The following is a 15,764-nucleotide window of genomic DNA, read 5'->3' as shown; positions in this document are numbered from 1 at the left end:
CCTCCCCTCTCCTACTTCAAGTCACTGATCAACTACTACCTTCCCATGAAGCCCTCATGGACCACTTCATATTACAAATCTTCTCCAATCCCTAACCCCCTTCCCATGCCTCATTTTTCTCATGATACTTATCACTTGTATATATCGTATAACTAATTTATATCATCCTCCTTCACCACATGTTGCTCTTGTACATTTTAACATTTTCAGTGAAACTGCTGTTATTGAGGTCATGAACAAAATCATGTTGCCAAATCCAACGGACTCTTCCGTGCCTTCATCTTAATAGACGTCTCACTAGTAGACATCTCAGTTGGCCTCTTTATTGAAACACTTTTCTCTGTTGGATTCTATGACATCAGACTCTCATGGTTGTCTTACCACTTCTCAAAGAGATTTTTTGCTAAATCTTCTACCTCTTTCAAACTTTTAGAATTAGAGCATAACTTTTGGTATGCTTGGCCCAGGCCTTCTGTTCTTCTCTATTATACCACTTTTTTTTTTAAAGTACTATGATGTGGTAGTAATGGCCCCCAAAGATGTCCATGTGTTAATGCTCCAAACCTGTAAACATGTTACCTTAAATAGCAAGCACAAGGTTGCAGATGTGATTAAGGATAAGGGCCTTCAGATGGAGACATTAGCTTAGATTTTCCAAGTGGGCCCAATCTAATCACATGAATTCTTAAAAGTGGAGAATCTTTCTCAGCTGCAGAGAACCACAGAGATGACAGCATGAGAAGGACTCAACTTCTAGTTTCTGGCTTTGAAGATGGAGGAAGGGGCCAAAAGCCACGGAATGCAGATCGCCTCTAGAAGATGGAAAACAAAATTAGGTCTAAGTTCCGAAAGGCCCTCCAAAAAGAATGCAGCCCTGCCAACAGTTTGATTTTAGCCCAGGGAGACCCATATCAGCCTTCTAACAAACTGTAGGAAAATAAATTTGTGTTATTTTTAATCACTAAGTTTATGGTAACTTGTTATGATAGGAATAGAAAACTAATGCATACAACTTAAATACTACCTATGCAGGGTGATGACTCCAAAATGTCTACCTTCTGTCCTAACTGCTTCTGTATCTCCTGATTCACGTATCCCACTGCCTTCATACAACTCCTCTTAGATGTCTTTGCCAGAGCCTACTAATTGTCTCCCAACTTCCATTCTTCTTTTCTTATCTAGTAATAGAATCCCTGATCTATAGCTGGACACACAGGCAGCTGGAATAAAGAATACATTTTCCAGAGACTTCCCCTCCCCTTGCAGTTGGAGTGACCATGTTTTCAAGTTCTGGCCAATGGGAATAAGCAGAAGTGTCATGTGCGACACTGGAGTAAGGGGGAAATTTCATCTCTGGCTGACAGTGTGGACAAGATGTCTGGAGCTCGAGCATCCATCTTGTACCACAAAGCTTCACGAAAAGGATGGCAGAGTAGCTAGACAGACAGAAGGATCCTGGGTCCATGATAAACATGAAGTCCTCATGTCAGCTCTGGACTGACCACCTGCACACTGCATTTGTGTAAGAAAGGAAAAACCTTCACTGTCATTTAACATCCTGGGATTTTTGTCACATGTAGCTAAATTTAATCCTAACTAGGATAATAAAATTGGGATGTTCATGACAGAATTCTTGATTTTGCCCCTAAAACTGTCTTCCTGATTTCCATAAATGACACTATTATCTACCCCGTTGTTCAACCCAAAAATGTAGGAGTGATCTTTGATCTTAGTCCTATTCTTACTCTTACTCAACAACCTCCCTCTCCCACTGCCCCACTCCCAATAAATCGACAAGTCCTAGTGCTTACATTTCAGAAATGTATCTGTCAACTGCTCTCCACCTCTACCATCACAGCCCTAGTCTAAGCTACCACCATCTCTCACTTGAGTAACAGCAATACCTATTAACTGCTTTCCCTGCTTTCATTCCTAGCACCCTCCATCCATTCTCTTCATAGCAGGCACAGTCTTTTTATAACTTAAAGAAATAATGGTATTTAACTGCCTAAAACTCTAAGTGGCTTCTCATTGTACTTGGAATAAAATCTAGACTTTTTATCATGCCCCTGAAAGCCTTACATGAGGCCTGACTCAGGCTTCATCCCCTCCCAATACCCCCCCACCCCAACTAGTTCCCAGCAACTCCTCCCCTAAGCTTGGTTCAGCCCCAGGACCTCCCCACATGCTACTCCTTCTGGGAATCTTCTCATCTCCCAGCTCTGATGCTACCTCCACAAGAGACCCTCCCTGACAACCCTATAAAAAACTGTCCCCCAACCTCAGTCCTATCATGACACCACTTCCCTTCACAGAACTTAAATGATGTGTAAATAACTTTATTCACTGTCTCCCTAAACTAAAATTCAAACCTTATGAAGGACTCTGAACATCACCTGACATGAACACGTCTACCAGCTGCCTGCATCTGAACCCATGTGCTCTGTCTTCTCTCTCATTTTGATGGAGGAACCCCTCTACTTGTATCCTTCATCCCTCCATCCCTTCTCGCCAAATTGAGATCATTCCAGCACTTACCTCCTGCGTCTACTGCATTATCAATTTCTCCCTTTCTGTTGGATTATTCAGCATAAAACCATGTTACAATTTATCCTATCTAGAAAAAGACAAACTCTTTGCCTCTTATTACCTTCTATTACTTCCCCATTACTCTGTTTTCTCCCCAAAAAAAACCTTCAAAGTAGTTTATATTCATTATCACTTCCTCTTTTTTTTTCTGCTGAGGAAGATTCACCTGAGCCAACATCCATTGCCAGTCATCTTCTTTTTGTATGTGAGCTGCCACCACAGCATAGCCACTGACGAGTTGTGTAAGTCCCCACCCAGAACCGAACCCAGTCTGCCGAAGGAGAGCATGCTGAACTTAACCACTAGGCCACTGGGGCTGGCTTTCTTCCCATTTTTTCTTAAACCCACTTAGTTGGACATTTATTGCAACCACTCCACTGGAACAGCTCTGATCAAGGCCACCAAAGACTTCCATTTTGACAAATTTGGTGGTCATTTCTTAGTCCTCACTATACTCAGTCTCTTAGGAGCTCTGACCCAGTTGAGCACTTTCCTCTTGACAGTCTTTCTTCACCTGACTTCCAGGACACCACTCTGTGTCCCTTCTCACTCACTGGTTGCTCCTTCTCATTCTGCTTGACTGGGTCCTCTCCACCTCCCTCGCCAGAGTAACCCAGAGCTCAGTCCTCACGCCTCCTCCCTTCCATGTCTCCATTCACTCTCTAGATGATCTCACCCAGTTTCAGACTTTAAATACTGTCACTACAGCACTGACAACCAAGTTTATACATCTTCCCTAAACCCCACACTCATGCTTGCTACCACCAACTATTTAAGTGAATGAATTAAAGCAGGAACATTGTCCATCTTCATAGTCAGCACCTAAAACAGTGCTTGACACAGCACTCAATTATCTGTTAAAATTATGAATATTGTTAAACTAAACGCCAACATGAGAAGAACGAAAAGAGAGACGCTAGCCATCAGCTAATTTCAAGTAGTCATTTCTTTTCATGTAAGCCAATGGCATACTAGAAGTCACCTCAAGATGTTATCTTCCAAGCTGCAGTGGTCAGGAGGTTTGGCTTGTTCCAGAAACTGAGAACTGAAGCATATAAAGGAAATGATGAATTATATCACTCAGGAAATGTTATGTGGAAATTTGTTCTCATTCTCAGACCATTAGTAAGATGTGGCCAGCAGAAATCTCAGGGACATATTCTTAAAGAAGAACATAGAGTAAAAGAATTCTATGCTGCCAATTCAGAACAAAACTAGATACAATCAGTTGAGTGTAGGATAGGGTTGGCACTGTCTTGAAAAGTTAAGAAGACTTAAAAAAGATAGACAGAAGAAGGATCTAGTCTATGTTCCTTTGAACAAGAAAAAAATGATTTATTCCCCAAACATCCAGGCCACTTAACAGCTTCTCAGACTAAAATCCATAGTAATTTACTCACAGCAAAGTGGGTGAATCTCACCGACATACTGTTGAGCAAAAGAAGCCAGATGCAAAATGAGTGGTTACTACTAGTTTCCATTTAAGTCAAGGTCAATGAGGGGCATGAGGGAACTTTCAGAAGTCATAGAAATGGCAGATATCTTGATTAGAGTGATGGTTATACGGGTATATATATTTGTCAAAACTCATTGACCTATATGCTTAAAAGCTTAATATTTTAATGAGTGTAAAATATAACTCCACTTAAACAAATATAAGTGTCCCTCAGTGAGTGTTTTGGGGGCCGGAAGGGAGAGTGAAGGATGTTTCTTCACTATAGGATCTCTCAGAGCCTATAACATGTTCATGCGCGCCGCAGCTCTCTAAGAGGAGGCTGTATATACACCATATCTTCCACACTTAATTGCTCAGTGAAGGTTATTTTTTTCCTCACATACATTAACATCTATAAGCAACTAATGTTTCAGGAACTCAATAACTTTACCCTGGAAAAAATGCAAACAAGGGCTATAAATACCACTGTGGCCACCAAAAAAAAAAAAAAAGAATCAACTTCTAATTTTAGGCAATCATTTTTTGGTGAATCCCCCAGAATAAACTAGTTACAAAATATACTCCTATAGAAAGTCCAAGCACTGGAACAATTCTGCCCAAAATAATGAATTTTATTTTGGAGTTGTTGACCTCAATTCCTTCTGGCCATCGTCACATAGTAACACCAGTTGCTTATTGAAGAACCTCAAGTTAACGACGAGGAAGCTTTCATTAATATAGACAATCAGCCCATCCAGAGGAGGCATCAAGGCATTAAAACACAAGTTAAAAAATAGAAGTCTTATGTTGGGATCCCCCGGAACTTGACTCTGAGACAGACCCGTGCGTCGGAGATTTATTGGGGAAGCTCCAGAACACCTCGATCGCACTTCACAGAGGAGTGAGGGAAGAAGGACTAGGAAGCAGGAGGAGTTTTCATTGTGATGTGGTCACAACAAAGGCCTCAGCAGGTGCCGTTGGGAGCTCCAAAGCCTGGGTGGCCCTTCAGGGTTGTCCAGCCTTGAGACAAGGGAGCCAGATTTTTACATGCTCACAACAGACCAATCACAGTATGCTGGCTGCCCTAAGGAAGGGGCATGGCACCAGGCAAGGTGGCCTCTGGCCAAGAGGAATTTTCACGGGGAGGATCAGCTGAGAGCCATCAGCTACCAACACTTCCAGAAGCAGGGAGACTGAGGGCCTCAGTCCTGACGGGGGAGTTGAGCCACATACACCAGTATCCAGTACAGCAGCCAACATGCACCCCTTTCACCAAACCCACAAGGGATGTCTGACCTACAAGAAACCAATCCTACCAAATATAACTCTCATGCTATTAATAGATAAGCTTTAAGTATTAGGAGCCAAGGGCTCAAATTATGCCCATATTGCTTTGTCCATAACATGTATTCATAAAACTACAATAAAAACTGCAGATAATCTTAGATGGTGACTAAAAAAAATTATTTCACAATATAAACCACATACCAAGAAACTCACTGACTAGCTGCCCCCTTTGTGGGACACCACCTCAGCGTGACTTGATGAGCGGTGCCATGTCCACGCCCAGGATCCAAACCAGCGAAACCCCGGGCCACCAAAACGAGCACGCAAACTTAACCACTCGGCCATGGGCCAGCCCCAAGGTAGAGATTATTCCCTATTCAGCTTTGAGAAAATTAAAGCACCGAGAGATTAAGTACCTTAACCAAGGTCACACAGGTGGTAAGTGGTGGACCTGGGATCCACAGAGGATATAACTTTGGAAGTAAACCTTGAAAACTGAGTAGGAATTTGCCTGATGGACTCAGAAACGGGGCTGGTGAGAGCATTCCAGACTCAAGGAGCCACAAGTACCAACGTTTAGAAATCGTCTGAAACCGGCAGGTTCATCTGCCCGCTGGCTGCTTGCGGCAGAGTAACGAGAGTCCAGGCCTGAGAAGTGGGAGCAGTGGAGGGCAGGGAAGGACAGGAGTCGTGTGCCCCATAAGGGAGAGACTGTAGGAAAGTAGGCACAAACTGATGGGAGTGACTTTTTTAAAAATAATATCAATAAGAATATTAATAAGAACTAAAACGACTAACATTCATTGAGAGCATCCTATAAGCCAGACATGGGCTACATACCTACACGTTACACATCTTAGCTTCCCTACAATCTTATGAGGGAGGTACTACTGTTATCCCATTTAACAAGTGAGAATACGGAGCCTTAAAGGGGGCAACTAGACTGTCTGGGGTGCTACTGCCTATGCGTCACAGAGCTGGGGTTCAAAACCAAGGAGCTGTGACCCCGAAGCCTGTGCTCTCAGCTGCCTGCTCCAGGGTGCACAGCCATCACCACCTCATCCTCCATGCCGGATGCAGAGTGACGGAGGATGGCAGAAGGGCAGCGAGGACTAAACTCGTGCTCCAACCCAGGAGACACATGATGCAGCCCTTCACCAAAGAAGTGGGAGCTGAGGGCTGGAGCAGAGCTTTGAGAAATACGCATACAGAGGTGGCAATGGAGCCCAAGAAAGATCTGGCAGTGAGAACGCAGGAAGAGACATGGACACCAGCCAGCTGTCTGAAGAGATGGCAATTCCAATAACCAAGCGAATGAGTTTAGATAAGCACTGGGAGGCTGGCAGAGGAATGAGAGAAAGAAGTTGCTGAGGTCAGGGTCTCCTGGGCCACAGAAGGAAAGGCCCAGTGGGCAGGTGGATATTCAGGGCAGGGGCTGAGAAAAACAATCTGCTAGGCAGGTACAGATTTGTCCAAAAACATGTTGAAGGCACGAGAGTGTTTTAATTCATTTAGGGAGAACATAAAGAATGAGAAGATGGACCAAAACTTAGAAAATGCCAACTATTCGGGAAAGAATTCATTTTCTCACCTGTAAAAATAAGGAGATCTGTATGTCCGCACACATGTACATAGACCCGCCATATACCCGCCTTCTTCAGCAACCTGGGAAGGGGCTTTCTTACAAGGAAAGTAGGCTGTCCTTAGTGTTATCTCTGGAAAAACCAACTCATTCTCTTTCACATATGAGGTTTATGAATTACTTCTAGGTGGTATATTTCTCCTGAAGAAAATAAGCTAATTGAATAGTGTATTATTTAATAATAAATAAACGTACTAGTTGTTTAGAGTTATCACCAAAAATCCGTTTGGCCACTCTGAGCCCACATCGCGGACGTCAGTAATTCCACTTTAGACAGAAGCGCCTGAGGCTCTGGATGGGAGCGCTGCATGCTTACAGTGCTCCCAGAATATACCATTTTCTAGCTGTATTTACGATCTCTTTTCACCCTTCACCCTACAAAATATCACAGTGTGGCTTACCTGCCTTAGGAATCTGTAAAAAAGGCAATTTCACCAGTTTCTCTCCTTTTAAAACAAAAGAAAACTTCCCAACGTTCACATGTAGCAAAAAGAGGAAAAATGCCTGTTTGGTCCCCCCTCCCCGCTGCTGCCACCTTGCAGCTTATGACATACAGAGAGAGAGAGTGAACGAGGCAGCCAGAGAGCGAGTCCATCCCCGTGGAAACCACGCGTCCCTTGGTGCAGGCGGCTCTTCCTACTTTCCTGCGCGATCTCTTTTGTGTGACTTTGAGAGGGACTCATGAATGATTTCTAAACGTGTGCCTGGCTGAGGCGAGCCGCACGGGGAGGGAGTCACCCGGCTGAGTGGGGGCAGAGGAAGCCAACACGGACCTCGCAGTGCTGGAACTGGCTCGACTCTTAACATGCAGTTTTTGAAATCAGCAAAACAGAAATCAAATTACTATCATATTATGCTGGTGGAAGCTCCAGGAGAAGGAACTCTACACCAGCTTCATTACCCTGAGAGATGCAGCGGGTCACAGAACGGCAAAGTGTGTTTAACATGTGGACCCTGAAGACAAATGTAAGTTCTTGTTTTCTCATGCTGCTGTATTTTATTGCTGTGTAATTTTCTCTCGGGCTTGGAATCACGCTTGGCCAAAATGTAATCATTTTTACAAGAATTTCTAGTGTGTAAAGTTGTCTGCTAATCTCTAAGACTTTGTTTTTCTTTTATTAACTAAGCAATGTAATACAAGCTGAAATTCCTGACAGCAGCTGCGGCAATTCAGCCTAAGACTGACTGAGAACTATAACCCAAAGTACATCCGATTAGTACGGCACTAACAGTGGATGTATTTTTAACTGACTTTCTGAATGTAGGATGCATGCAGCCCCCCTGTTTTGGATTGCATGCTATTTTAATACTGCTGTGGCTGAACTAGCAGGACAAACATAACCAACAGAATGAGATAGAGCTCCAGGAGATTCCTAGTAGTCACAAAACTTTTCTTTTTTTGGCCAGGATCACATCTTTCTCCCTGAATGCTCAAAATTCTACAACCTCTATGTTACAAGTTCATTCTGCTTTTCTGACCTTGCTTTAGAGAAAAAACTAAAACCGAACAGAGGACTACTAAAATTGTGAAGGAAGGAAACAGAAAGAGCCATTACACTTCTTTATGTACTACTATAATAATGGGAGGAAAAAAACCAACTAAAGGAGCCCATCATGTACACCAGCTTCAGTGTGACAGAGTGTGGGGACACAAAGATGGATGGTGAGGAGAGCCTATAACTTGTTAGTTTCTCTAGACTTCATCTGCTACAAGTGCTGGCTCCGAAATGGATATTCTTTGTGAAGAAAACACTTCTTTGAGCTCAACCACGAACTCCTTAATGCAATTAAATGATGACACAAGGCTCTACAACAGCAACTTTCACTCCGGAGACACAAACACTTCAGATGCATTTAACTGGACAGTTGACTCGGAAAATCGAACCAACCTTTCCTGTGAGGGCTGTCTGTCCCCACCATGCCTCTCCTTACTTCATCTCCAGGAAAAAAACTGGTCTGCTTTGTTGACAACTGTAGTGATCATTCTAACCATTGCTGGAAACATACTCGTCATCATGGCAGTGTCCCTAGAGAAAAAGCTGCAGAACGCCACCAACTATTTCCTGATGTCACTTGCCATAGCTGATATGCTGCTGGGTTTCCTTGTCATGCCCGTGTCCATGTTAACCATCCTATATGGTGAGTGGCATTCATTCCCAAGCTGTACCCACACTAGTAATAAAGGGCATGTGCATGTCAGTAGCTGATGAGCAGGGGCTCAGGTGACAAACTAAACACAAGGCTTTGTTTATAGATGGGATCTACCATGTTACACCAGTTACTTAAATTTTGCTCTTAAGATGGGGTTTCACATATTAAAAAATCAGACAACCTAGTATCTTTGATCATTGGAGAGTTTTGTACTTTGAAACACGCACATTTTATGAAGAGAGAGAATTATGAAGTGTTGCGCTTTAAAACGTGTACATCTTATGCAGAAATGATTATAAATGCCCCAACCCAGTCATAAAGCAATAATTTATCTGTCATTCTGAATCCACTCAATTTTCACTCCTTTATATTCCCAAATGTTCCAGTCTTCAGGTCAGAACAGTTTTATCTTTGTTACACAGTTTTCAGCACTTCGAATGGAGTGGTAAAACCTTCCCAATTACCTTTTGAAACATTTGCAGAGAGAACCTCAGTGATGCAGTGGGTTTAGTGTTAAAATATGCAGAGTCTCCATTAGAATAAATGAATTACACCAATTTTAATTGTTCCCTGCCCAGAGAAGCTAATTTGGAAGTGTGCCTTTGAATTATACCCTCAAGACTTTAAAAATGCATATGCATAAACTCCTCCGGTCTGGTTTGGAGGAGGGTGGAAAACAGAAAGAGACTAATCTTGCTTTCTTCTCAGCAGAGTTTGAAAGAGTCAAACCTCTCAGCAAGTCAGCAAACACTGGGACGGCTTCAGCGGGAAACAGAATGTGATATTCTTTCCAAGTTATGAGTAATACATCCAGATTTCTCCTTTTAAAAAGAGAGAATATTGACACCGCTGACACAGGCACATCAGCACTCACCCAGGGCTAGAAACTGGTTATGAGCGCTGTCTTTTAGAGGGGATTTTCTGGCCAGGTCTTAGGGGCTAAAAAAATATCAATCCAGCCCTGAGGAGCGTGAAGGAGGAAGGAGGTGAGCAACGGAGAGCAGGCGTGGGTTTGCACCTAGGCAGTAAGGCTCATTGCAAGGCCCGCCCCCGCTTGACTGAAGGTCACACCCAGATGATTTCATTAAATTCGCCTGTCATTTCCCAGTCAATCGGGAGACGCTGTCACTTCCTACAACCCCGCCCCCCTCCAAAGTAAACTCCAGCAGTGGGGGATGACTGTCCCACAACGCGTCTGGAAACCAAAACCACGGCGGGAGGGTGGGGGCGACCCCAAGCTGCTGGTGTGAGGCAGGCACGCGCCGGCCGGCTTCGGAAGCTGGGACCTGGCCGGCGCCTCCCGCTCCGGGTGCAACGGCGCCCCCTGGCGGCGGCCGCCCCTCGCGCAGCCGGTTCCCGCCCAGAGTTGCGCCTCTTGGAGGACTGGTCCTCCCAGACTCAGCCCGGCGAGGAAGCGCCCCCTCCTTCTCCCCGCCGGAAACCCAGGCTAAGGCCGGTGGCTGCCTCCTTGCAGAAAAAACTCTCCTAAGGGCCAACATCAGTTCCAACCAGGCAGAGCGTGGCTTCCCCCCAGGGCGCTGCTAAGGAAGAGGCTCTCCTCTCGTTTTAGCTCAAGCTCTTTGCAAATAATCAGAGTGAAAAGCACTAAGTTAGGCTTGTATCCCGCACACTTTGCTTTCCTAAATATATGAGGCGGCATTTTGGTAGAGAGAATATGCCTATGTTTCCGAATGGAAACTTTGTTCAGCTTTGTGGGTCTGCAATATTGTGAAGATAAGGAGGTCTGTATAGTTTTTCTTCTCGTTTGCACACAGATCTAATGCCACTGCTTATACTATCATAAAAACTAGTTAAGCTTTAAGTATTTGATCCCCCTCCAAAACAAACAAAAACGAGACACTTTGCTTATGTCCATAAGGCATACCCTAACTTCCTAATACAGCAGGTGACCTCCTCCACTGCCTCTCACAGTGGAATCATCTGGAGAGCTTTGAAATCCTTTAACGTTTGGTGCCCACCTCCACCCACCCTCCTGGGCATCAGGACTTTCTCTAAAGCCCTCCAGCTGATTCTAACGCGCAGCCGGGGGTAAGAACCACTGCCCCAAACAGCAGTTGCCAAAGTGTGGGCCCTGAACCAGCAGCACCAACAGCACAGGCACCTCCTGGGAACTTGTCAGAAATGCAAATTCTCCTGCTCCTCTGCAGACATACGGAATCAACCTCTGGAGATGGGGGCCGGCAGTCCCATTATAAGAAGTCACCTGGGAGATTCTCCCACTCCCCAAAGTTTGAGAACCACTGCCCTGAAACAGTTCTCAGGACAATACCATGCTTTTCTTCACCACTGTCTTTATTTTTTCCCCACACACCTCACATTTGAGTTCAACCCCCAAAGCATTATTAGGTAGTTGTTTTCATTTTTACAAACTGGGAATGTCAATCTGGATTTTTAATTATTTATTCATTCACACCAATAGGATTTATTGAGAAAGTATTAAATGTTATTGCAGTGCGAGACTGAGCACTTAAATAATAGACTGAGGTGGACCTATAACCTCAGGGAAGCTACGATACATGAAAGATATGTGGATAAATAACAACAGTACACTGTAAGAGGTGCTTCAATAGAAGAGCCCAAAATACATCATAACTTATGACTTGTCATTAAAAAAAAAAGGTAGATTGTTAGGCAAAAGAGATAGAGTGAAAGAAATCCTAAAGACAGACAACTTGAGTTACCACAGCACATGGGCATAATTCCAGCCACAAGAAACATCAAACCTTGTGTTCATCAGCCAGTGCGATCTTACGATGGTTAAGTACAGTTGCTATTAGGCTGTTTTTGAAATATTGAAAATATCTCGTCTTGCCCTTTGCTGCCCCCTGTGCCTTTCCCCAGGATGGAAACTGTTGTAGCAGGGTCAATGCCACACACCAGAGAGAGCACAAGGCCAATGACTGATGTTAACCTTCTGCATCTTCTCCATCGTAGGTTACCGGTGGCCTCTGCCCAGCAAGCTCTGCGCCATCTGGATTTACCTGGATGTGCTCTTCTCCACGGCCTCCATCATGCACCTCTGCGCCATCTCGCTGGACCGCTACGTCGCCATCCAGAACCCCATCCATCACAGCCGCTTCAACTCCAGAACCAGGGCATTTCTGAAAATAATTGCTGTTTGGACCATATCAGTAGGTAAGTGGGTCTCATTTGAAATGACAGTTCATGCCTTCCAGGGGGCCTTGTTCTGTTTTGTTGCATTGAAACTTGACATGCTGAATGTATTGTTTGTTTCAAGATATTTTACGACATAGTAATTAGCAGATTTGCTTTAGGAAAGAAAAATCTGTTAATGTCATTGGCTGACAACGTAAGTTCACATTGCTTTGCACAGGTAAGAATGTATACAGCAGTAGAGCCAAAATTAGGAATAACTGTGCTGTGGCCACCTCCCAAAATATTTCCCCCATCTTACGCTTTCAAATTCACTACTCTCACTGTTGAGTTTTCCAGAGACCTCAACATTTATAATCACTGGACTTGTGGTTGGTATAGAACATAGAGCCCAATACTAGAGAATACAAGCTTCTGGGGGCTGGAGAAGGTACCAGGTGCTGTAACTCAGAGGGAAAAGGTGAGGACAGGGGAAGGTGGCAGGACTTGCTCAGGGGCAAAGCGTTTCAGCCTTCCCAGCGCCTCTGTAACACTTCCTCCTGTTGTGACACCACATACCAGAGGATTTCAACCTGATTTGCTTAGGTCAATTGCATGCATTCATCTGTCACCAGTGTTGGTCGTCTGTCACACACCTAACAGTCAGGAGAGCCCAGGTAATGGAATCTAAAGGGGCAGCTCCCAGGCAGCCAAGTGAGTTGCACCTGTCACCTCAGCAGGCTTAGTTTGTAACCAAAGATTCCCCAAGATTTGTTTTAAAGTTGCAAAGCTTTTCAGACAGAAATGCTGCACCTGCCTATAGCCACGTGGGTGCCAGCATCCACTAACATGAGAGACTCTGGGATGTGATGGCAGGCTTAAAATCAAGGACATGTGTGAGTCTACCCACAGCTTTGTAATAATAAACATGCAAATTAACCAGAGCAAACAATATAATATCTTGTGTCTTTCGTTCTTATTGTTTGCCTTGCTGGCTAATGTGTAATCTGCAGAGCAGGTAGCTCCATGTTATAGGTGAGAAAACTGGGGTTCAAAAAGTGAAATAGCCTGTGCAAAGTCAACCTCAGCACAGCAAAGATTTAGTCTGATGATGATGGGAACATAAGTGACATTTGTCTGACTTTCAAAATTTTGAAAAGTCTTCTTTTCCGTGTTAAACTTCACATTTCAGTCCGAGGTAGACAAAACAGAAGATCTTACTGTGTGTGTTTGACGGATTAGGGAAGCGGGGCGGAGAGGGGTTTTATGGCTTGCTGGGTCGCCTCTCCAGCTAGCGGCGGGCTAGGACTGCAAACCTCCAGCACCAAGCCTTCCTCTTACTGCTGAATGTACCTCCCTCCCTAGGAAAGGGTTTTTGCTCCGAAAAAGTGCTTGTGGTTTCTAAGCCTGTGTAATCTTGGCTTCATTCTACTGGGAGCAAGAGAACGAAGGACTAGTGATCTCAACCACCACTGCATATAGAAACTCCTGGGAGCATGCTGATTTCTTTCACTGGTCCATGGTAAGGCCACGTGATTCTAAGGTGCAGCCAGGGTGGAGGACTGAGACAGACTGTCTAAGAGGGAGTTGCAATTATCAAGGGAGGGGCAAGAATAACGCAAAGGAAACGAGCAAAACTATTGTCAGATTTACTCTAGTTTTGCTCTGTACACAGTTCCAGTGGTGAGACCAAGGCTGGGAGGGTCACCCATCTTTTGCCCATCTTCAGGCATACCAACTACCCCATCTTCACCAAGCTTAATACCACCACTAGTAGTAAGGGCCAATTTCTGAGCAACAGCCGCAGACCCAGTAGTGTACAAAGCACCTTACAAAAAATAAGCTGCAGAGAAGTTGGATGAGATGACATAGCTCATAATCAGGAGTCAACTTGGGTCAGTTTTGCCTCCAAACCCCATGCCCCTTCTACTGCCCAGTAGGAATCTGCCTCTTGATCCTTCCAAATATCACCCCAGGAGGCAGGCAGGCTGGAACGGTTGTAGGGGTGCTTAGGGTTCATCATCCATCCACGGGTCAACAAACTTTTATTGCATGAATACTATGTGCTTGCCACTGAATATACTGCAATAAATTAAATATGCACTTAGAGATCTCTTACAATGTGGAGAGGAAGGCAGAGAAGTAAACATAAGAAAAGCAAATGTTATATAGGCTCTATTCCACAAGTCTGTGAGATGTATGGCCAAGGACGGGGGCATTTCGCAAAAGAAAAAAAAAAAAAAGTCAATTCTACTGAAGGGCCTGAAGGGGTTTAGCATAAATTCTCCTGAATTTTCTTCTAGTGTCTCCATTCCTATTGTTGCTTTTGTTCATTGTTTTTACGTTTAGATCCTTAGTCCAGTTGGAATTTATTTTTGTTGATGGTCTAACATGTTTTCTTCTCCCAATGATTAAAGCTTTTGCAGCATCCATTGACACGATCATAGTTTTCCCCTTCAATTTATTAATATATTTAGCTTTGATAGATTTCCAAATATTGAACTACCCTTGCATTCCTAGAATAAATTTATAAATAAAATTGGACTTGGATTTCTTTGTTAGGCTGACTTGGGTTTATCATTCTTACAAGGTTTCTTTTTATAGTTTCACCAAATCAATTTGGGACATTTCTGTTTTTTCCCTATGGTCTTGAAATACTTAAGTAGGAATGTTCTTTAAAGCTTGTGTAAAACAGTTCTAAATTGCTCTCGTCCTGGTGCCTTTTCAAATGGTATCTTTAATTACATCGCTAAGCTTTTCAATAGTTATTATTTAATAATTTTCTATCTTGGGTTATTAGCTGGATACAAAGTTTAAGCTGTTCTCTTTTATATGGATTATTTTATCATTACTAAATGTAATGCTTCTTGCCTTAAAGTCTACTTTATTTGATATTAGGATAGCTATGTCACTTTTCCTTTGGTTATCATATTCTCAATGTATCTTATCCCGTCCTATTACTGTCAAACTTCTGACTTTATACTTAGAATATATTGCTTGTAGGGGGCCAGCCCAGCAGCATACTGGTTAAGTTAGTGTGTTCCACTTCAGTGGCCCTGGGTTCACGCATTTGGATCCCAGGCCTGAGCCTATGCACTGCTTATCAAGCCATGCTGTGGCAGCATCCCACATATAATGTAGGTGAAGATGGACACGGATGTTAGCTCAGGACCAGTCTTCCTCAGCAAAAAGAGGAGGATTGGCAGCGGATGTTAGCTCAGGGCTAATCTTCCTCAAAAAAAAAAAAGTATGTATTACTTGTACACAGCATTTAAAGTTTTGTTTTCATACAGTCACTCTCTATTTTTTTTTAAAGATTTGCACCTGAGCTAACATCTGTTACCAATCTTCTTTTTTTTCCTTCTTCTTCTCCCCAAAGCCCCCCACTATATAGTTGTATCATCTAGTTGTAGGTCCTTCTGGTTGTGCTACATGGGGCACTGCCTCAGCATGGCCTGATGAGCAGTGCCGTGTCCGCACCCAGGATCCAAACCGACAAGACCCTGGGCCACCAAAGTGGAGCACATGAACTTAACTACTTGGCCA

At 43.8% G+C, this 15,764-nt stretch overlaps 1 protein-coding gene across 1 annotated transcript in view; it reads left to right on the top strand.

The window, feature by feature from the left end:
• Nucleotides 1–8,680: 8,680 nt before the first annotated feature.
• HTR2A (5-hydroxytryptamine receptor 2A) overlaps nucleotides 8,681–15,764 on the top strand; it is a 53,278-nt gene continuing 46,194 nt past the window's right edge. The window contains exons 1-2 of the mRNA XM_046663741.1: nucleotides 8,681–9,092; nucleotides 12,060–12,260. Coding sequence (XP_046519697.1) covers nucleotides 8,681–9,092; nucleotides 12,060–12,260 — 613 coding nt within the window. The remainder of the gene's footprint in view (nucleotides 9,093–12,059; nucleotides 12,261–15,764) is intronic.

This window comes from Equus quagga, chromosome 6 (genome assembly GCF_021613505.1).
Source record: "Equus quagga isolate Etosha38 chromosome 6, UCLA_HA_Equagga_1.0, whole genome shotgun sequence".
NCBI lineage: Eukaryota > Metazoa > Chordata > Mammalia > Perissodactyla > Equidae > Equus > Equus quagga.
The sequence above is the reverse complement of the archived record's forward strand: the minus strand, read 5'-3'. Positions and strand labels throughout refer to the sequence as shown.